General features: G+C 44.8%; 1 protein-coding gene across 1 annotated transcript in view; it reads right to left on the reverse strand.

The window, feature by feature from the left end:
- The window catches only part of LOC124799024 (band 4.1-like protein 4), a 578366-nt gene that overhangs the window by 61904 nt on the left and 493910 nt on the right, over nucleotides 1-22552 (reverse strand). Inside the window, exons 8-9 of the mRNA XM_047262561.1 lie at nucleotides 6920-7008; nucleotides 6664-6727 (exon numbers count right to left, since the gene is read on the reverse strand). Of these exons, the coding sequence (XP_047118517.1) occupies nucleotides 6664-6727; nucleotides 6920-7008 (153 nt within the window). The remainder of the gene's footprint in view (nucleotides 1-6663; nucleotides 6728-6919; nucleotides 7009-22552) is intronic.

Here is a 22552-nt window from a genome sequence, read left to right on the forward strand (position 1 = left end):
AGACGTGTCGTCTTCAGCGATGAGAGTCGCTTCTGCCTTGGTGCCAATGATGGTCGTATGCGTGTTTGGCGCCGTGCAGGTGAGCGCCACAATCAGGACTGCATACGACCGAGGCACACAGGGCCAACACCCGGCATCATGGTGTGGGGAGCGATCTCCTACACTGGCCGTACACCACTGGTGATCGTCGAGGGGACACTGAATAGTGCACGGTACATCCAAACCGTCATCGAACCCATCGTTCTACCATTCCTAGACCGGCAAGGGAACTTGCTGTTCCAACAGGACAATGCACGTCCGCATGTATCCCGTGCCACCCAACGTGCTCTAGAAGGTGTAAGTCAACTACCCTGGCCAGCAAGATCTCCGGATCTGTCCCCCATTGAGCATGTTTGGGACTGGATGAAGCGTCGTCTCACGCGATCTGCACGTCCAGCACGAACGCTGGTCCAACTGAGGCGCCAGGTGGAAATGGCATGGCAAGCCGTTCCACAGGACTACATCCAGCATCTCTACGATCGTCTCCATGGGAGAATAGCAGCCTGCATTGCTGCGAAAGGTGGATATACACTGTACTAGTGCCGACATTGTGCATGCTCTGTTGCCTGTGTCTATGTGCCTGTGGTTCTGTCAGTGTGATCATGTGATGTATCTGACCCCAGGAATGTGTCAATAAAGTTTCCCCTTCCTGGGACAATGAATTCACGGTGTTCTTATTTCAATTTCCAGGAGTGTATATCTATGGGAAAGTACAGCATAATTATTTTCATTTTATTTTCATTTTCTTTCTTAAGGGCTTGAAACTGATCAATCACACTGGTTAAGATGAGGAAAGACAACTGTCTGCTACGTTTTAATTGTCGTAGATGAAGCAGTTGTCTACCTACATACTGACATCGAGAGAAAATTCAATGAGTATCCAATTTGATTAATCCCGGCTTCGGCGATGGGTAGGCATTGGCAACAGACACTAAATATGTTACGCCTGATCAGCAAAGACTTGAACTGATTTTTTTCACACACGTTTAGTACTCCATTTCAGGGTTTACATTAAGTTTTTCAAAGTACCTCACTCCTACTTCAATGCTTTTTTTTTTTTTTTTTTTTTTTTTTTTTAATGCGATTCAGCCAGTCCTCGAACACAAGGTCCAGGTCATTCATTGTCACGTCGTTGGAACTGCCTCACTTTTCTTGAGGATTGCTTCAGAGTTCTCAAATCGAAGGCACCAAAGCTTTGCCTTTAATGATGGGAAATGGGAGAAAGTTCTGGTCGTTTTCTTGCAATGTGCTTCCTCAGTTTAGCCAATACTGACGTGCAGTACTTCGCTGTAACAGTAGTGTGAGGGGGAACTGCATGCTGGTAAATCATTCCATGATAGTCAAAAAATATGATCACCATCATTTTCCCTGGAGATGGAGCAACTTTCGTCTTTTTTGATGTTGGAGAACCTGTCAGTTTCCAAACAGTACTGGCTCGTTTTCCTTCAGGATCTTAATGATTCATCCATGACTCATCACAGATGAAAATCGATTCCAGAAAAGCATCCTCTCCATCAGCAAATAGACGCAGCACCTCACGGCTTGTCTCCATTTGCATAGCTTTTAGCTCGGGAGTCAACAGACGTGGTACGGAAACGGGCGCAAATACTGGTCATACGGAGAAGCTCATGCATAATAGTAAAGACATTGTCATATGAAATTCTCAGCACTTCTCTGAGTTTACGTAATGTTGCCCGCCGATTCTCACCAACAATCACAGCAGCTGTGTTGATGTTGAATTGAGTCACAGCAGAAGCCGAAACACCAGGCCTACCTTGCTTAAAACAGACAAGTCGGCCTACTTTGAAGTCCCTGAACCACCTAAGTACTCTTACACGAAACACTGCATTTTCACCGTACGCTTGCTGCAGCTTTTTATCAAGTTTCAGTGCTGTATGGTTTACACGAACACAGAATTTTATTGCGCGGTACGCCACCTTCATTGGTTGGTATGCGCAATGCAAGGAGGGTCTAAAAAATGGAACAAAAAAGTTCCAGTAGGTATGGGTACACAAACGAGCCTTCTGCAAGATAACTGTAGCTCTGTGGTTACGAGCTGTCACTGCTCTCAGTCTGAAATATTGTCCTAGTTAACAGAAATGTATCTGAAACGCAAAATTTTCCATTACGTCGCTATCTAATTTCGCCTTAAGTTTCACCCAAGGTCCATGACTGGGGAATTTTGTACATGAATGATAGGGCACCGGAACATTTTGCTGCTGATGTAGGATGACATCCAACACTCCAATACGTTCAAGGTGGCCGGGTCGAGCAGGGTCTGTACCTTAGCCTCCAAGATCACCTGACCTTAGTCCTCTGCGAAAGGTACAACATTACTGTTGATACGGCTGAAGAACTGGAGAAGCCAACTGTACAGTCTTCTCAAGATTTGCTAAATCATCAGCACGTATTTGAAAGAATTCGCAACTCACTGCAATGACGAGTGTAGTATTCCATACAAATGCGAAGACGACGAGAAAAATACATCCTTTAACAGGAACGAGTGTACAGTAAATTGCAATATGTAATGTGTTGAAGAATTTGGCTTGACTCTTAACGTAAGCAAGACTAAGTTCATGGTGATATCTAAAACACACCAACAAGAAAATCTTACAATCAATAGGGAAAGAGTCGATCAAGTACGTAAATTTAAATATCTCGGAACAATTGTAAATGAGGAGATTGAAAGCTCAGAAGAAATTAAATCGAGAATAGGACAGGCCAGAAGTATCTTTAATAAGATGAAAAATGCATTCTGTTCGAGACACATTTGTTTAAACAAAAAAATGAGGTTGCTAAGATGCTATGTATTCTCAAAATTATTATACGGAATGGAAGCGTGGACATTGAAAAAGAAGGACATGAACAGTTTAGAAGCTTTTGAAATGTGGGCATATAGAAGAATACTTAGAATTAGTTGGGTGTTGAGGATTACTAATCAAGATGTCCTAAGAAGAATGGGAAAGGAAAAAGAATTAATTAAAATTATTAAAGTAAGGAAGCTACAATATTTAGGCCATGTTATTAGGGGAGTAAATTACAAAATATTGCAAATAATACTAGAAGGGAAAATTTGTGGGAAGAGAACGAGGGGTAGAAGACGGACATCCTGGATTGACAATTTAAAAAATTGGTACAACTGTTCAACGTCAGAACTCCTTAGATCAGCCAAATCAAGATCAGAAATTGCCATGATGACAGCCAACCTTCTTAGAGGAGACGGCACATGAAGAAGAAGAAGAAGAAGAAATTTTGTACTTCTTGTTGAGGTACGCCATGGATGGAATTTGAGCCGAATCAGATGGGGACTTAATCTAAAAGTTAACATTTCGAACACATTTGTACCAACTATGACAATATTTGATAATGAAGCCAGTGGCGGCTGGTAACCACCCACAATTATCACGCAATCGGCTCTGAAACGTCACTATAGCTTTTTTTCCAGTCTTGAAATGCGTAAGTCGTCTTGTGTGAATAATAGTATTTGGTAAAACGGAGAATAACACGTTCCCACCCAGCGAGCAAATCGAAAAATGTTTGAAGATAAATGTATCTCACATTCATGTAGTCTTTTTATAATGCTGATCAATTTTTTGTTTCCCTGAGTAAAAATGATTTCTGTCTTTCTTTTGCTTTACAAGTCCCTACTCAGCTTGTAATTTTGCGACTAAATGGCTATGTAAGTGTTCTTAAATACTAAGGAACGTTTTAGCAGACATGTATTGTATCTCTTTATTTCAATACCACAGTATGCTAACTAAATGTTGATTGCTTATTAATTTTTAGTAGTTCATCTAGTAAATCAGACGGTGACTTTTTGTGAGAAGAATTAGCTGGCTTGGTCGCAATTTGCACAGCCGTCTTTGTGGCAGTTTTGTTGAGGCAATTTCATTTATATTTATTACATAAAAGTTGCCTGTTTCATTTTAACGAAGTCTGATCTATCAACGTGTAGGGACATTGACGTATTTATAATTTTGAAAATTCGCGATCGCAAAATTTTCAACCAAAACAGTTAATTCTAAAGGAATTTTCTGTGCTCATATTTTTAATGATGTCGGGAGAGGAAGGGGGGAGAGAGAGAATTCAAGAATGATAGTATTATTGTGGAAAGCTTCTACAGTTTTCTATCTCACCGACTTAATGTCCATTTTTATGTGATCTGAAAACACGATTTGCTATTGAATCAGTCCAACGTTGGACATGGTTTAATCTAAAAGGTTGTTCGTAACTCACCTTTACTCAAATCGCATACAAGCGACGTTACAGCTCGTTCGCGGATCCCTATTTACGGGAGCATTTTTGCCTCTATTGCCACATACTCTCACCCTTGTCAGTTGTCGCTATTAATTATGATACAGCCTACAGAAAAATGCAAAATCGCGCTATTCTCGCTTTTCTCTAGAATAAAGCAGGTGATAGTTGTCCCCTACTAGATTAATTAGTTGTAAGTCAAACCATCGCATGGGTTCAGTCGAGAAGAAAGCAAGCAGCAACCTTCGGTTCTTTGGTGGATACTCAGACAGTGCGGCTCGTCTACTATAAGGATTGCCAGTGAACGATTGTCACGACCTGCCCTACTAAGGTATACAGGATCTTTTTATCTGAACTGCGCAGAAGTAGATTTGAACATGGACAGAGCAGGATGAAAACAGATGGTCGTATGATTGTTCTGATATCAGAATAGTGTCTGAGATATATGGTTGTCGTCAATACAGTCTTAGTTCACTAAGCATTTTCATAGTCACGGAAGTGATAATTATTCTCACGCTCCAGTTGTAAATTAATTAAGGAAAACACTTAGTAATATTGGCTACGGATATCCACAGTCTGCTACACTATTAAATTGGTATCTTATCTATTTGACGTGGTAAACGGCCTCGTGGCCACTGCCTGCTCCACTGATCTGTTTCTCACATGTTAACGGTTAATATATCATACTGAGAACATTTCCTCAACTGTAGTATGTTAAAAGCAATGTCTGTTCACAAGAATAACGTGCATCGCACTTAATGTTCAGTTTCGAGGGAACTACAGACGAAGCATAAGATTTCTTTTTTTGGAAAGAAAAGGAGGGGTAAGATGGATTCACTGGTGGGGATTTCACTGAACGAATGCCCGCCCCCGGTAGCCGCGTGGTCAGCGCGACAGAATGTCAATCCTAAGGGCCTGGGTTAGATACCCGACTGGGTCGGAGATTTTCTCCGCTCAGGGACTGGGTGTTGTATTGTCCTAATCATCATCATTTCATCCCCATCGACGCGCAAGTCGCCGAAGTGGCGTCAACTCGAAAGACTTGCACCCGGCGAACGGTCTACCTGATGGGAGGCTCTAGTCACACGACATTTTTACTGAACGAATCATACAGGTATACACTACATGTCATCCCGCCATTCGTTTCAGACTGTAGGAAACCACATAAATTGAAATAAATTTCGAAGCGTTGACACTTGTAAAACGTAAAGTTGTTCTCAACCTGAAGATTGTCCATAACACAATTGAGGTTTGCTGGGCATGGACTATTGGTGGCGGTATGCTTTTGCCTTCCTCCAAAGACTGAACATGACTTATCCAGCCATTTATGGGTTCCAGTACTGCATTGAAGGGGATGGAGCATACTTCCACTTCGATGTCACGCAGACACTGCCGGGGACAAGAGAGCCCTTTTCTCACGGAAAACAAGTGCCAAGCATGAAAGGTGCGTTAGAAACTTATCTGTAGTAAAGAAAAAAATGAGGTCGTCGGATTGTAATCCCATGATCTTTCTAATCATTATTCCTGTTGTTCGTGATGTATGACAGCATGTGTCACTGCTTCATTGTTGTGTTGGCCACTAGGGTGCCAAATGTTTGTTCGACTATTATCAGCGCCAAGAATGAAGCGCAGTTAGACAGACGACACGTCGCACGTGACGTTCTGTTCACCAGTCACAAAGTGCTGTAGGGTGTTGGTGGACTGTCCGAGGACGCATGCGTGGAGGTGGGATTCGTGTAGTACGCTAGCACTTCTTGAGAGTGGTCAAGAACTGAAGCCCACTTCGTGCCGTTGTATTACTCTCGAGCACCATTCTGCTGTACCGTAATGTTGCCTGTAGTGCCGACCCCACCTCAATCTGCGATGTCACCGATTAAACGCATTTAGTATAAACAACAGCATGCGCCGTCTCTTCCAGCATACTAGACACAGGAACATACAAATCGTCCATGGGGTGTCAAACAATAATGTTTCTCTTGTAATAAACACGTATTTGGCTGCCGAATTGATGATCCAATCGAAATGTCTCGTCTCAGCCAATGGGGAGTTGCACAGTGAAGAACAGAAGATATAATTTTTCATCAGTGTATTTATTCGTGAAAGGTGTCGCAACTACTGCTGTTGCTTTTACTTCATCTTTTAATAAAGCTTTTTACGTTAAATCGTTGACCAGAGGGCGTGTACTCGACTCAAAGGTATCCTGTCAAGGGCCTTAGAAACTACAGATATTCTTTCAGAAGTATAGGCATTGTCTATTTCTTGAACGCAAACTGCTGATACTGCTACTATGCAGTGGAAATTTGCGGATGCATGGTTGTTATTCTGACCTACTCAACTCTCGAACGTTAAAAATAGCATATATATACTTACGTTCTTGTCGCACACCCGAAGCATGAAGTATCGGCCTTTGAAGTAAATCTTGGTTATTCTGGGCCTGAGGCAGAAATAAGAATGCTTGAATGTCGTACACACAGATATAGCAAAAAATAAATAAATAAACAAATAAATTCCGTAAAGCACACAACAGTATCCGTGCGCAAAGTAACATTTACGTGGTAGATGGAATCTTTTCCTAAATTATACATTTAAAAAATGAATATAAGAGAAACGTACAGCAATATCTTACCAATAATAGTTTCCGACTTTGTTCTTGTTTCTTAGGACAATGATGCCACTGGGAGTGAGGCCCAAGAAGTACTCCACATTGTCCTCTCCCTGAAACAGGAGAACACTATGCACAGCTACTATAAATGGTTAGCCTCTTATTGGAGAAACATTTGAAAGATGACGATGCCTTTTTTAACGTGTACAAGGTCTTCATAAGCAAATGTAAACTTATGTCTTTAATATAGAATAGGGTTTTCAGTGATGCTTCCGAACAATTAATATGATTTTCCGTATCGCTCACATATTGGTACCATTTGTTTCAAAATATGATTGTGTGTACAATCACAGCGTTTCATTTTAGAAGATCGCCCGACAGAAATACAAGATAATTTCGTATTAAAAAGACGGAAAATTCTTTGTTCTCATTCATGACAAATACAGAGAAGTTGTCAAGTTAGAAAATTTCAGGTTGAATAGAGAAGAAACTGCTTTTCTTAACTGTAAATTCTTGTTATTATTTCTATATTTACTAAAACGTCAAACTGGCATGATATATATACTACATGCTTGGATATGCAATTGAGTAGCATTTCAGGGCAATCGCACAAAGTGTGTAGGAGTAATGTCGTCTGCATTCTGTATACGAGGTGTGTATACAGAAAGGGAGTGTTGTTGTAGAACTTTTTATTTCAAAAACATATTTAGTTATTGTCACCCATAATATACTCTTCTCCTCTACCCCTACAACGCCCCATGCGAATTTTCCGTTGATGGAAAGAGTGCAGGAAGTCGTGCTCCTTGATGACGAGTGCCGCTTTTTGTTTTCTCCACTGCTTCAGCGGAGTGAAAACTTGTTGCTTTTAATGCAGTTTTTACCTTGGGAAATAGGTAAAAGTTACATGGTGCTAGGTCAGACGAATAAGGAGGGTGGTCTAACACTGGGATCTGTTCTTCGCTAGAAACCTCTTAACAGACAACGCGTTATGAGCCGGTGCTTTGTCTTGATGCAGAACCCGTGACTTCTTGTTCATCAATTCGGGCCGTTTTTCTCGTATTTTCTCACGGTGCTGACCACGAACCTGAACGCAGTAATGCTGATTAATAGTCTGACCTTCACGAACCCAGTGAAGATGCAAAATTCCATTAATGTCGAAAAAAAACCAGTCATCATAGCTTTGAATCTTGATTTGCTCATTCGACCTTTTTTCCCTTTCAGTGCATGGATTGGCGCTTAGTTTCCGGGTCATAAATGAGAAGCAAGGACTCGTCACATATTATTTGCAAGAAATTAGTATCATTTTCAATGGTATGCAAAGTATCAATACAGACTTTTTCACCAGCTTCTTTTTGTTCGACTGTGGGAATTTTCGGCGTCAGTTTCGCACACACGTTTCTCGTATAGAATTGGTTACGAAAAATTTGCCTTATGCGTTCTTAGTCAATGGTCAATGGCCGATGGTCGGTTGGAAGCGGATTACCTACTTTTTCGATATTTTCATCCGTTTTTTGATGTTGAAGGGCGTCCCGTCCCGAGCGTGACTCATCTTCAATGTCTTGTCGGCCTTCGTGAAAACGTCTGAAACACTCAAAAACTCGCATACGTGATAAACAGTCTTCGCTATAGACTTCTTTTAGTAAAAGATAGGTTTCAGCAACAATTTTTCCAAGTTTCATGTGAAACTTCACGACAATTCGTTGTTCTATTGTTACACTTCTCATTTTTCCGCAAAAAAAAAAAAAAATAACAGCTATTACACAAACGTAGGCCACGACCACACTGATCTGCCTACAGACACCAGAAATGCAGCATTGGACTAGAAGGCTGCATGCGTATCAGCTATTAGTCGTTCATCTTTGGAGCATGCGTACTTACTCTGTGACATTATCAGCCCTGTTATTTTACAGCCACACCTCGTATAAGGAAAGATCACGCATTGGTTTTCTCATTCAGAAGTTGCATTTGTATTTTAGTTGTTTGTGAGAAGATCGTGTTGTACCTGACGCAAGAAGGAGATATGACTACCAGCAAATATCGGGATTAGACAGCGGAGGATCGTGGCCTATCGAGAATTCGGTTTCTCGTTCTGTTGGCATCGGTCGGAAGCCACGACTGTCATGTGAAAATGGAACTCGATGAGTTCAGGAGGGCAATACTCGCCGACATGTGGGATGTCACTAGCCTCGTGCGACTAGCGCCCGAGAGGACACTCATATTGTTGTGAATGTCGATAAAATTACCAGCCGAGAGAACCCACATATTATTGTCAATGTCAATAAAATTACTAACCGATGTCCCATGGCCACGATGGACCAATACAGATCACATATTGTTGGTTCGGCCGAGCAGAATCCTAAAGGCTCGTCATGTACCTCGAGTCATGAAATTGGGTTGCTTGCAGCGAGGCGAGTATCCACACGGACAGTGCGATGTCATTTGGAGCAACAAATACTGAAATACTGGCAGCATGCCGACTACTGTTGCGATATACCTTGGCGCAACAGCAGAGGACGAGAGAGAGAGAGAGAGAGAGAGAGACGAGCCGCCCATCGACAGCATTGTATACAGGACTGCCATCGTGTCAGCTTTTCAGACGAGTCTTGGTCCTGCACGCAGCATTGCAGTGGACGTTTTAGTCTGTGCAAGCTCCGAGGAAAACGGTTACATTTCTCGTCGTCATGCGGGCTCAACACTCAGCTTGATAACATGGGGGGCCGTATGGTACGCTACGTGATTCACAGAGCCAATAATTCGGACAGCAGGCGTTACTTTTCTGACATTTTAGAGCCACCGGCTGTGCCGTACTTTTGAGGTCTCCGACATGTTGTGTTTCAATAAGATAATGCAAGAGCTATGTCTGTGCTGTCCTGACCTGCTTGGATGCAGTGTATGTTCGCCTATTGCCATGGCCAGCACACTGAAAGCATCTGGTCATGGCTTTCCGAGAGACTGACGCGCCACAACTCGTCCAGCACTACAGCTGGTGATCTCTGAATAGAAACAGCATAGAATGCCGTTCCCAAATCTGTCATCCAAACTGGCTAGGCTCGATGCCTAGCTGTTTTGGAGCCATTGTTAGTGCCAGAGATGGCAGCACTGTGTACTAAATTTCGCATCCTTTTCCTCACAAAACACCTCAAAATTTAATCAAATGTTGTCCCTACTGTATTCTGTACACAAACTGAGAACAGTCTCATTATTTGCCGTACTTCATGGTGTTGGAATTTTAATAGCTGGAAGAGTTTACGGCAACACATACTTCACGCTACTTCCGATTCTGACAACAGGACAGAGAGTCTGCAGGAGGAAACTGTAACAGCGACAGCACTGAGCAGAAACTACACAAGAAAATAGCTCATTAACACTTACAACAATTCGTTCTGGGTGACAATAAAACAACGACGTGGAGTTAGAGGCTTTTACGTACATTGCAAAGCTCCACATAACATATACGGATAGGATGAGCAGACGTCTGCAGCTCTTTGATGACGATGCTGTAGTGTAGGGAGAAACGTTATTGTTGTGTGACTGTAGGAGGATATAGGGTGAATTGGTCAGATTTTCCATTTGCTGTCATGAATTTCAGCTTGTTCGAAATGTGGAAACAAATGCAAGTTAATGGAGATGAGTAGGAAATAATGTTCGAGTACACACTCTAGGCGTAATTTTGCAAAGTGGTATGAATTGCAACGAGCACGTTAAGTTCGGTTGTAGGGAAGGCGAATGGTCGAGTACGGTGTATTCGGAGAATTCTACGAAAGTGTAGCTATCTACAAAGAAGACAGCGCAAAGAACACTTGCGCGACCCATTCCTGAGCATTGCTAGGTTGAGTCCACATCAGGTCAGATTAAACAAAGACATCGAAGCGATTCAGAGGCGTGCTCCAAGATTTGTTCCTGGTAAGTTCGACCAAGACGTGAGATTTACAGGAATGTCCCGTGAACTCAAATCAGAATCCCTGCATGGAAAACGACGTTCTTTTCGCGAAACGCTATTGAGAATGTTTCGAGAACCGGCATTCGCGGTAGGCTGCAGAGCGGTTATGCTGCCGACAACGTAAATCTCGCGTAAGGACCGTGAAGACAAGGTAAGAAGAACCAAGGCTGGTACGGGAGCGTATGGAATGTTGTTTTCCCCTCGCTCTGTTTGCGAGGAGAACAGGAATGGGAATGACCAGTAGTAGTACAATGTGCCCTCCGCTGTGCACCGTGTAGTGGCTAGCGGAGTATCTACCTCTTCAGTCCAAAGTGGATTAATTACAAACAAAGATAAGTTAAGACAGCGATTTTGACGTTTAGGTCGTCCAAACCCATGCCCATCATTTGAAGTTAATAACTGGGTAATTTAAAACAGCAGAATTCGCCATGTTCAAATAGTGTCCAGAAGTTTTCCAGGAGGAAGTTTCACAGTTGTTAGCGTGATTGATTTGGTGCGACGCGTCTTTTTTCTCATGAAGTGCATCATTGTAATTCGAGTGCACTGTATTAAATTGGCCCATATGCCACCAGTCCAAAAAGTTTCGAGACTGGATTAATAATCAAACAAAGAAACATTAAGATGATGGTTTTGATGGTTCCGATGTACTACATAGTCTACCTCCAGTTGAACAGAGCGCGTAGAGCGTTCATACAACCATGTGAAGCTGTCAGAAAAGTCCTACCTTCGTCTAAATTTCTGCACTCTGTCGTTGTGTCGCAACTTCGTATTCATAACACCAAGTCTCGTCGCCCGAGATGATTTTTTTCCAGAAAAGAACTGTCCATGTTTTGCATTTCAATTAAGTCGCGGCAGGCGCCCATGCGTCGTTGTTTTTGTTCGGAAGTCAAGGTGTAATGAACAAATTTTGTAGAAACTTTTCTCTGCTTCAAAACATTGTGGAGAATGCCTTTTACATTTGATTTAGAAATGTTGCTTCACTGCTATTTGTGACACAGTACGGCCGTACGTCCATGTCCCGCTCACAGCTAAGTGGTCGAATGCGCGTCTGTTGTTTACAGGTGTTGGTTCAAGCTACTACCGTAGTTACTGCGCTGACATCGCTTATATGCCAGGAATGAAATCAGTCTAACAACTTTTTGGACGGACGGGCAGCGTCTGCACATGTAGATATTAATTACACGCGAAATTTGTGTGAGTAACTCATGTTGCTCTTTCCGACACTGTGCCTTAAATCATGTAGATGGGACATGCCTTGATTCTCTGGTCGTGGTTGACAAGGGACCAAGCTCGGCCGCCTGACCCTGGACACCAACATTCCTCCAGACTAATTAAGATTGTAACATATTGTCCTGAAACACAGGAATCGCTAATTTGTGTAAAAGCCCAGTGCACACTATTCCAAGTTTTCAGCACAATGAATACACAGAATCAGTCCAACTATGGAGGATTCGCCGGCAAAGCTGCGAAAACAAGTGTAGGGCCCCCCCGCGTAGGGCTGCGAGCGCCTTATTGGCTGTACGCAGAGGATGAAATTGACTTTGCAGATGAGGCGGGGTGCGCTCCCTTTGCCGACAGCTGTCTTCAAGAAAGAAGGAGCGAGGAGCGGAGAGCGCCGATCTGTGGGATTTCCGGCGCGGGAAGCCGCTCGGCTGGCTAATTTGGCTTTCGCGAACAGGAAATGGAGCCAGTTAGCGGGCCGGGCCGCATCAGGCCGCGCCGCGGGGACCCTGCCCGGTGTCTGCTGCCTGCCGAAGCTGCGGGGGCAGCACTCCATTTCCTTCAGCCGCCTATTGCGAATTTTGTGTCGCTACTCTGAAAACTGGCAGGAAAGCACTCGCTGGCACTGTGTGTTTGTTGTTCTGTGCAATGCCAACATAAAAAAATTGCCCCACCAATGACATGTGTGACTGAAATGAACTATAATTAACAGATAAGTTTAGGTGGTGATTACACGACAAGAGGTGGTGTTTACACACCACAATAGCTGCATCCGGTAGCCTTGCCTTTCAATTTTAGCATATTTCTCCAACACTTTTGCGACCATTTTGGGTTTTCGAGAAATGTAGGAACACGCGAAGTACTGATCCTCTGACTTAAGATAGACGGAGGAAGGACGAACCATTTACGGCATCTGTTTAATTTGAAAAAGCTTTTGAAAATATTGATTGAAATGCACTCTTTGAAATTCTGAAAGTAGCAGGGATAAAACACGGGGAGCCAAAATGATCTAAAGCATTCACGGAAGTCAGAGTGCAACTATAATAATCGAAAGATTTGAGACTGGAGTAGCAGCTGAGAAGGGACTGAGACAGGATTGTAGCCTAGCCCCGATACTATTTTATAATTACACAGTAAACAGTAAAGGTAACCGGGGAGAAATTTGGAAAGAAAATTAAAGTTCAGGGAGAAGAAATTAAGACTTTTGAGGCTTACTGATGAACTGTAATTCTTTCAGGGACAGTAAATGGTTCAAAATGGTTCAAATAGCTCTGAGCACTATGGGACTTAACATCTATGGTCATCAGTCCCCTAGAACTTAGAACTACTTAAACCTAACTAACCTAAGGACATCACACAACACCCAGTCATCACGAGGCAGAGAAAATCCCTGACCCCACCGGGAATCGAACCCGGGAACCCGGGCGCGGGAAGCGAGAACGCTACAACGGTAAATGGATAGTGTTATGAGAAGACAATCGGTAAATCAGGTGAAGATGAGGTTATTAGATAAGAATGTGAGGCTAAAATTAGTAGAGGAGTCTTATTATTTCGGTAGAAAAGTAACTGATAAGGGCAGAAGCAGAGAGGATATGAAACAACAGACCAGCATCTCTGAAAAATAGAAACTTGATAGCATCTAATATAAATTTAAGAACGAACTCACAAACTGCAATACGGTTCCGCAACAGCTGGAGAATATTTCAGAACAAATGAAAATTTGTGCTGGACTCGGACTCGAATGCGGACTTCCCACCTGTCACGAGCGGTCGCCTTAACGACTTCGGCTATCCGAGCAAGCCTCCAGGACCGGCCCAAACCTCTGTTTGTCCTGGTGCCTACTCTCCCCTGTGCTCGCACTATGCTACCGCGATTCCCGCACGGGTTGGGACACCGTTTTTTTCGTCATTGCCTCGCTGTCGCTGTTGATCGTCAACGCATTGTCTCAGACATTGCACTGAAGCAGTATAAATCTAAGTGTTAGGAACTCTTTTGTGAAGTAGTGTGGCCTTATGCAGAAATGATAGGTGAACGACAAACAATTCAGACAAGAAGAGAAGCTTTTTAAATGATCCTGAGGCATCAAGAAATCGTTAGTTTGGTAACGCACAGAAACGTGACGAGTAAAATTGTTGAGCAAGACGAAGACGCCTGGTTGCGGTAGTTATGTAGAGATTAAAATGAAATAACAGGATGGTATGGCATTATTGGCCGGCATTATTCGGCAGCCTAGTACAAGCCTTATGTCTACGTTGATTCTCCTGCTGAAAAAGCACCTCATCTTCCTGGCGAAGAAATGGTAGTAGCACGGGGATAAAGTCAATGCAATGTACCGTACACTGGTTACCTTACCCTGCAGAAACACCAAATGTGACCGCGAGTTGTAACTGACGGCCCCTACACACCATGAAACCTGTGTGGGACGTATGTGTCGTAGGTGAATGAGCTCTGGAATAGCCAGCTCACCAGGTCTACGCTACGCACATGTACATCCATCACTCGCATACAGACAGAACCTTCTCTTATTTTCGAAGACAACACAGTGACATTTCACTCACCAGTTGACATTTTCACGACACCAAAGTGGTCATGCTTAGTGGTGTCCTGGTGCGAGTGGTAACCTGGCCAGAGGTAAACGTAATCACAGTCCTGCTGCAAGCAGATGGTTTATAACGGTCCGCGATGACGTAGCAGGCGCAACATGTTCCCGGATTTCGTCCCTGGATGATGTTCGGTCGGCCACCATTGCTCGCACAATCCGTCGATACTGAAGCGGGTATGCATTACACGGACGTCCAGAATGTGGGCATGTTCTCCACACAACTGGTGAAAGCAGTGACACACCACCGATACACTGTGCGCAACATTTGCGGCAGTATGACAATACGCCCATCCGGCTTCCCATACATCCAGATTGCGACCCCGATAAAACAGATGAAACTGTTCAGCGGCAGTGCTTACTCGTCGGGAGGGCATAGTTGTATCCGAGATTAAACGTTGCAAATAGTGTTCACCTCTAAGCCCAGCACAATTACTGCTTGCAGAGTAACAACAGAGGGTGTACAGACAGGCACCCTGAACGCCATGTGTTCGTCGATGACCGTGACACATGAATAACTAACAGTGTAACCCCTCAGCGCGCACATATATTCTGGTGGCACTGAGCACGGTCCTTGAAGGTGTTACATTTTTTTCCCCGGCAGTGTATATCACTTAATATCTACGATCAGACATTGAGAGCCACAGTTTAATTCCGGGCGGTGTCTCGCCATACAGCTGTGGATGTCCAGTTTTTGGAAACCTGTCACGAGTCTAGACAGCTGTAGCACCTAGCATTCCCAATACACATAACGGGAGCAGAGAGTGGGCGGCGACGGCGGCCGTAATTCCCCGATGATAGATGCTCTGCGGCTCTCCGCGCCGTCGCCCCGCCACAGCCGGCGCGTCCGGCGTTTTTAATTTGTGATATCCATCAGCTGCGCCAGCGGACACGCACGCGGCGCATCCCCAGATTACAATCTCTTTCCGCCCCTCCACACCGCGCCGCACGCCCTTCCTCTCCGTAATTCAATGAGAGCACTTACGGTAACAATCCTTAATTGTGTTCAATGATCGGGCTGCAAATAACAAATAATCGCAATTAATCAGCCTACAATTGCCGGTACGAGACAGGAGGGCCTTCACAATGGAGGGGAAAGAAGTCTGGCAACTGGAAATAAAAAGCTTTTAAACAGAAGCGAACGAAAGAGATTTATTAATTTAGAGGGCCGCCTTGCTGCGGCACCGACTGAATGGGAGTGGCACGCTGGTCGGAAATGGCAGAGAACGCTGTTCGGGTCACTGTCAAGATTGTTAAATGAAAATGAAGGCCAGCGAGTTTCAGATTCCTGTTTATCACAGGCAGTCAAATAAAAACCGAACACCCGCCACAATGGGACCACGGCATGGTTCCAACACAAGCTTCCACCACACTCGTTAAGATACTTCTCCCACTGCGAGACGAGACGATCAATCCCTGTGACGGATACGCAACCGCACCCACTCTTGCACTTCCTCGTCCGACTTAAACCGACTTCTTAAGGTCGCCAAAGGCGTGTAAATGACACGGTGGAAGGTCCGGGCTGTACGGAGGACGCTGCACTGTTTCGCAACCACTGTGCGAACGGACGTTATCGTGCAACATGCATTCGGGCAGACCGATGGCAAACGGCAAAGACAACCGTGGAAACATTCCACATCCGCTGCTCCCCAAAGAAATCCAAAGCTGTTCACACGAGTTCTGGTAAGGCCATGATGCCCTTCTTCGAATGCTGGGTCGTTGAGCTGCTCGAGGGTGGACCCACAATCAATGCGCAGCCCTATGCAGACACTTTGCAGACGGCATCGCGTTGCACGAGAACGGCCGCCCCCGCAATGCAAATCGGACGAAGGCTTCGCTTCAGCGATTTGGTTGGGAAACATTGCAACATCCCCCGTACAGCCTGTGTGATTTTCAGTTCTTTGGTGATCTGAAGAGCGACATGCGTCGAGGTCGGTTACAATCGGTTGAGGAAGTGTAAGAGCGGGTGCGATTGCGGATCTGTCAACTGCCGACCGTTTTCTACGAAACGCCAACTGATCGTCTCGTCTCCCAGTGGCGTAAATGTCTTACCGTATGTGGTGACTACTTTTGAATGGAACCGTTCCATCTTCCTTTTGGCGGCTGTTCAGTTTCCATTTAACAGCCCCTTGCATTATCGGGGGTTAATGTGGTACAAAATTGGGCGTAAATTAGAACCTTTATGATCAGGTAGAAAATCACACAAATTTAAGTGGTGTCGAGTCAACTAAACATCAAGCATGTGGAATTACGAACTACGTAAATGGGAGCCATCACACTGAAAAATTCTGGGGAACGCGAACAAATATGTTGGCGTTTTATTGCTAGAACACTTAGAAAGGGCTAAAGATCTACCAAAGAGACAGCCTGCATTCCGATTATCAGTCCTTTCAGTATTTCAGCGTTGTGTTGGAACCTCACCAGATAAGATTGACGGAGGGCATCGATAAAGTTGAAAAAAATGCTCGGTTTCTGTTATCGTGAAATAGAGGAGAGAGTATCATGGATGATACATGACTTGTTTTGTAAAATTTAAAATGTCTGCACATTTAAATACTTGGGCGTCACTTGTACAACAAATGGAAGGAGGACAAAAGACATCACAAATAAAATTGGACATAGAAAAAGAGTAGTTGGCCAACTTAAACTCTTTGCTATGGAATGACAAAATTATAAAGTGAACAAAGGTCTTGCTGTACAAGTCAATCGCAGAGAGTAAAGAGCTAACCAAACAGCAGAAAAATAAATTTATATCCCTTGAGATGGATTTTTGGCGAAGAAATTACCTCATCTCCAGACTATGACAGAATAGAGTAAATTAAAAGAGAAGGAGACGCTATTCTCAGTTCCACAAATAACAAAATTTTAACCTGTCACGGGGCACCTCCATCGAAAGGACGATAACCGATTGCCGAAAAGAATTTATGAATGGACACCAGCTGAACGAAGAAAACGTGAAGGACCACCTACAAGATGGATGCAAGATGTTAAGGATGCACTGAATTAAGTGGGGCTTCAGGAAGAAGATTGTACGTAGAGGAAACTAGAAGCTAAGAAGCGGAAGACGACCGTCGTAGCAAAGCAGCATATATTTCTACCTTTAAAGCATACAACATGTCACGGCAACTTGTATCACGACTCCAGTTGGCCTCCAAAAGCTGCGGAATTCTTCCGCAGAAAACTTATCAAGGCCTGTTTTATTAATATCAACAGAAAATTGGAATTTATGGAAGTATCAAGAAAATGTTTATACAAAGGTGGTTGTGATCATCCTCTCCGTTCTTAAGTCAATGGAATGTAAATGACATGACGAGGTCTGACTTCAGCAGACAAAAATTATGCCAGGGGCAACCCTACCGTCAGAGCCGAGGGTACCGAACGGTTTAAAATGGACTATAAGAATTATAATATTTGCAGATGCGGATAAAAGACTTGGTGATGAGAATGAAGCACACGCGCATGCGGACCGTACCTACACTATGTAATAAAAAGTATCCGGACACCCCCAAAAACATACGTTTTTCATATTAGGTGCATTGTGCTGCCAACTACTGCCAGGTACTCCATATCAGCGACCTCAGTAGTCATTAGACATCGTGAGAGACCAGAATGGGAAAGTATGCCTGCGAGAGTGGAAGCTGTCATCAAGGCTAAGGGTGGGTCAACACCACTACTTCTCGAACGTTCTCCTCACGAATAGCACGTGGAAAAATGAACAACTACATCATACCGTGCGAACTATTGATGTCTCTTATTTTATTACGATGATCATTTCATCCTATGTAGGGGGTGTCAATAAAATATTTCTGCTTGCAGAGCAGAAAAAATTTCAAGAAAAGAACTCGCCGCTACGAAAAATATCTTTGTTTCAGTCGTGAGTGGTCCGCGGGAGGAACGATTGTCGGTAAACTGCTACGAGAGCTCGAATCTCTCCAATTTTATGTTCGTGGTCTTTTAGCTACAAATATGTGGGAGGAAGCAATATATTGCTTGACTTTCCTGAGAAAGGGGAATTTTGCAGTAAACCTCGCCCCGGTGTAGAATCCCTCTTTTGCAGAGTCTGCCGCTGGAGTTAGATCAGCGTCTCCATGACGCTTTGACGCATGCTAAATGAAAGTGTAACGAAACGCGCTGCACCGGCCGGAGTGGCCGAGCGGTTCTAGGCGCTACTGCCTGGAACCGCGCGACCGCTACGGTCGCAGGTTCGAATCCTGCCTCGGGTATAGATGTATGTGATGTTTTTAGGTTAGTTAGGTTTAAGTAGTTTTAAGTTCTAGGGGACTGATGACCTCAGCAGTTAAGTCCCATAGTGCTCAGAGCCATTCGAACCATTTTTTTTTTGGAACGCGCTGCTCTCCTTTTTATCTTCACTATTTCCTCTATCAGTACCATCTGGTACGGATCCCAGATTGACGAGCAATATTTGTTGGCTCCTTCCACTGAATGTCTGGCATCTGTTTTACCTTCGATTTGTCTTACGAGGTCGTTCCACTTTAAGTCACTCGGTACGCATACCCGTAGGGCGTAGATGTTTAATGGATGTGACTGCTCCCAGTCTTTCCGCCTATTTATGTGCAATACATTACATTTGTTTACGTTGAGGGTCAGCTGCCAATCCCTGTATCAAGCGGCGATTCCTTGCAATTCTTTCTGCACTTCGCTACAGTTTGCTAGTGTTGCTACTTCTCTGTATACATCGTCATCCACGAACACCCAATGGAACTTCCGACATTATCCATTAAGTCATTTACATACAGTGTGAAAAGTAACGGTCTTAAAAGACACTATTGAGGTACGCCGGAGGTTACTTATACGTGTGAAGATTCCTCTCCGTTAAGGATAACATTCTATGTTTGTTTGCAACGAACTTTTTAGTGTAATCACACAGCTTGCTTGGTGTTCCGTACGATCGTATTTTGTTTCCTAGGCGGCACTGCTGAACGGCATCAAACGCCTCCTGGAAGCCAAGAAATACGGCGTCAACATTGTCGCTTGTATGTACTGCTTTCTGCGTCACGTGGACGTACGGTTTTCACACGATCCTTGTTTCAAGAATATATGTTGATTCCTACAGAGCAGATTTTCGATCTCTAGAAACGTCATAATCCGTGAGCAGTTTGGATTCGAAATCGGAAGCTCACCTGGTATTTGGGTGAACATTCTTTGACCTCTGACTCAACAGGAGTCATTACTCGAACAGCTTGCTCTATCTACAGAAAGAAAAGTACACGAGGCAATCAGTTAACAACTGACAATAGCCGAGGAGCACTCAATCGTATGTATGACCATTGGAGGCGGCGGAAAGAGCGTAGATGTTTACGAGAGCATTCAAATGGTTCAAATGGCTCTGAGCATTATGCGACTTATTCTGAGGTCTTCAGTCGCCTATAACTTAGAACTAATTAAACCTAACTAACCTAAGGACATCACACACATCCATGCCCGAGGCAGGATTCGAACCTGCGACCGCAGCGGTCACGCGGTTCCAGACTGAAGCGCCTTTAACCGCACGGCCACACCGGCCGGCTACGAGAGCATTGATTAGGTATGTTGTTTAACCAAAGAAGTTAACGAGGCCAGCGTAACGCTTTGGCGCTAAGCATCGTCACTGGAGGACTGGCAGTGGCAATGACAGTGGCAGTGTCAGAGTCAGCAGTCGGCGTCGGCGGCAGCAGGGAGCAGAGGTCACAGCAGTGCCCGCCTGTCCTCCGGCTCGTGCTGGCCTGGGACGGCGCAGCCGGCCGCGGCATCAGCGGCGGCGGCTGTTGACATCGCGGCGCCGAGCTCCGTCACGCTCGCGCGCTCGGCTCACGACTCTGCCGCTCGCCACGCGTCCCGCTTCTCCCGCTGGGTTCAACGCCCTCTCTCGTCTGCCAGCCACTCCATCGACTTTGAGGGCAGTGGATGTGGATTATGGCCATTTCTACCGGCTTTGTTCTGTCTCACAGTGCGTAAGTATTTGTGGCAATCTGTGCAAACGTCGTAATGATGTGTACACGGTGCCCCAAACCTTTTGGGTCAAACTGAAACAGGTGATACTGGGTCCAAAACTAGTTATGTTGAATAGAGAACCATTGGTCGAAAATTCATACTTATTGTGTTGTAGACATACACAGCGTACACCACATAATAACAATGTAACTCACTGTAATGGTTCAAAGTGACGACAGCCAGTCTCAATGCAAGCCTGGCAACGGAGCATGAAGTTCTGCCACACTCTCTGAAAGAGACCCGGTATCTTTTGTACCAGGAGACAGGCAGCTTGGGGCCCGGCAAGCGAGTCTTCATCCGTTTTTACGGATGTTTCATACACCAACGTCTTGAAGTAACCTCAGAGGAAAAAGTCCAGTGGTATTCGATCTGACGATCGCGCTCCCTTCCATTCCGACGATGCGGGTATGTGTTGTCACTTTAACATCGAATTGGGCTGATTTACTGTCGTGTTGAAACCACATCCTTCTGTGGGATTAGCGAGCGGTCTAGGCGCTGCAGTCGTGGACTGTGCGGCTGGTCCCGGCGGAGGTTCGAGTCCTCCCTCGGGCATGGGTGTATGTGTTTGTCCTTAGGATAATTTAGGTTAAGTAGTGTGTAAGCTTAGAGACTGATGACCTTAGCAGTTAAGTCACATAAGATTTCACACACATTTGAACATTTTTTGAGTACAGTTTCCAAGATCTGCGGCAGCTCATCTCGCAGGAACACGAGGTGACGACGAACAACCAAACGGGGAGGTAGCAAATAATGTCCTATTAGGTAATCTTGGACAATGCCCGCCCATACATTGATAGAGAATCGTTGTTGGCGGCCACCGACGTGGATGGGAAGGGGATTGTCCACCTCCAGCCATTGTTGTCGCGGCTGTTGAAAACACCATACCCGTGAAAAATGCAAACTGAACGACTTCGGTCCTACAGCACTGCGGTGAATAATCCGTCGACAGAAGTGAACACGGAGCTCAAAATCGTTCATCCCCGAGCACACGTTCTTTAAGATAGGGGTGTAATTGCTGTTCCACCGTACTCTACACATCGTATCTTCTGAATTCTGCACTTCACGGGCAAGTTGACGGTTGCTTACAGCTGGGATGTCGGCCAGACGATGCAACACACGTTCTCAAAGTCTGGTGTTCGGACATGTCTTTACCGGGAACCATGGCCGGCTGTCCGTGGCGTCAGCGACCCCGTCCCTCATAAGGTGATATGCTCGGAGAGAAACTTCTTCCAGTTATGATGATACCTGTTGGGAACGCGTTCCCAGCACATTCGTGTTGCTGTACAGACACTAGATACCGCCGCGGCGTACTTTAAATGCATGTCTACCAACTCTCGTGACGAGTAGCGCTCAGTTTTTGACTACGCGGCATACACCTCCTCATGGACAAATCGAAAGCTTCTGAAGCAATGGACATCTGACACAAGGGACAGTGGCGTGGCCGCGCGGGATTAGCCGAGCGCTCTGAGGCGCCGCAGTCATGGACTGTGCGGCTGGTCCCGGTGGAGGTTCGAGTCCTCCCTCGGGTGTGTGTGTTTGTCATTAGGATAATTTAGGTTAAGTAGTGTGTAAGCTTAAGGACTGATGGCCTTAGCAGTTAAGTCCCGTAATATTTCACACACATTTGAACATTTTGAACAGTGGCGTGCATGCGACACAGGTTAATGCACCGGTGCGTTAAATGCGACTGGCACGTGACACACCTGCTATGGGCTAAGTTGTGTACAGTATGTCTGGTGGTCTGCCGTATACGCTGTTTATCACCCAGTGCCGGTACCAGTGTACAACAGACACCTGGGATCTTCGCCATAGCGCGGCAGAACTGCATGCGCCGTTGCAGTGCACGCATAGACTGGCGATCGTCGCTTTGACCAATTACTATGATCTACATTTTTGTTATGCGGTG

Source organism: Schistocerca piceifrons, chromosome 5 (genome assembly GCF_021461385.2).
Source record: "Schistocerca piceifrons isolate TAMUIC-IGC-003096 chromosome 5, iqSchPice1.1, whole genome shotgun sequence".
Classification (NCBI taxonomy): domain Eukaryota; kingdom Metazoa; phylum Arthropoda; class Insecta; order Orthoptera; family Acrididae; genus Schistocerca; species Schistocerca piceifrons.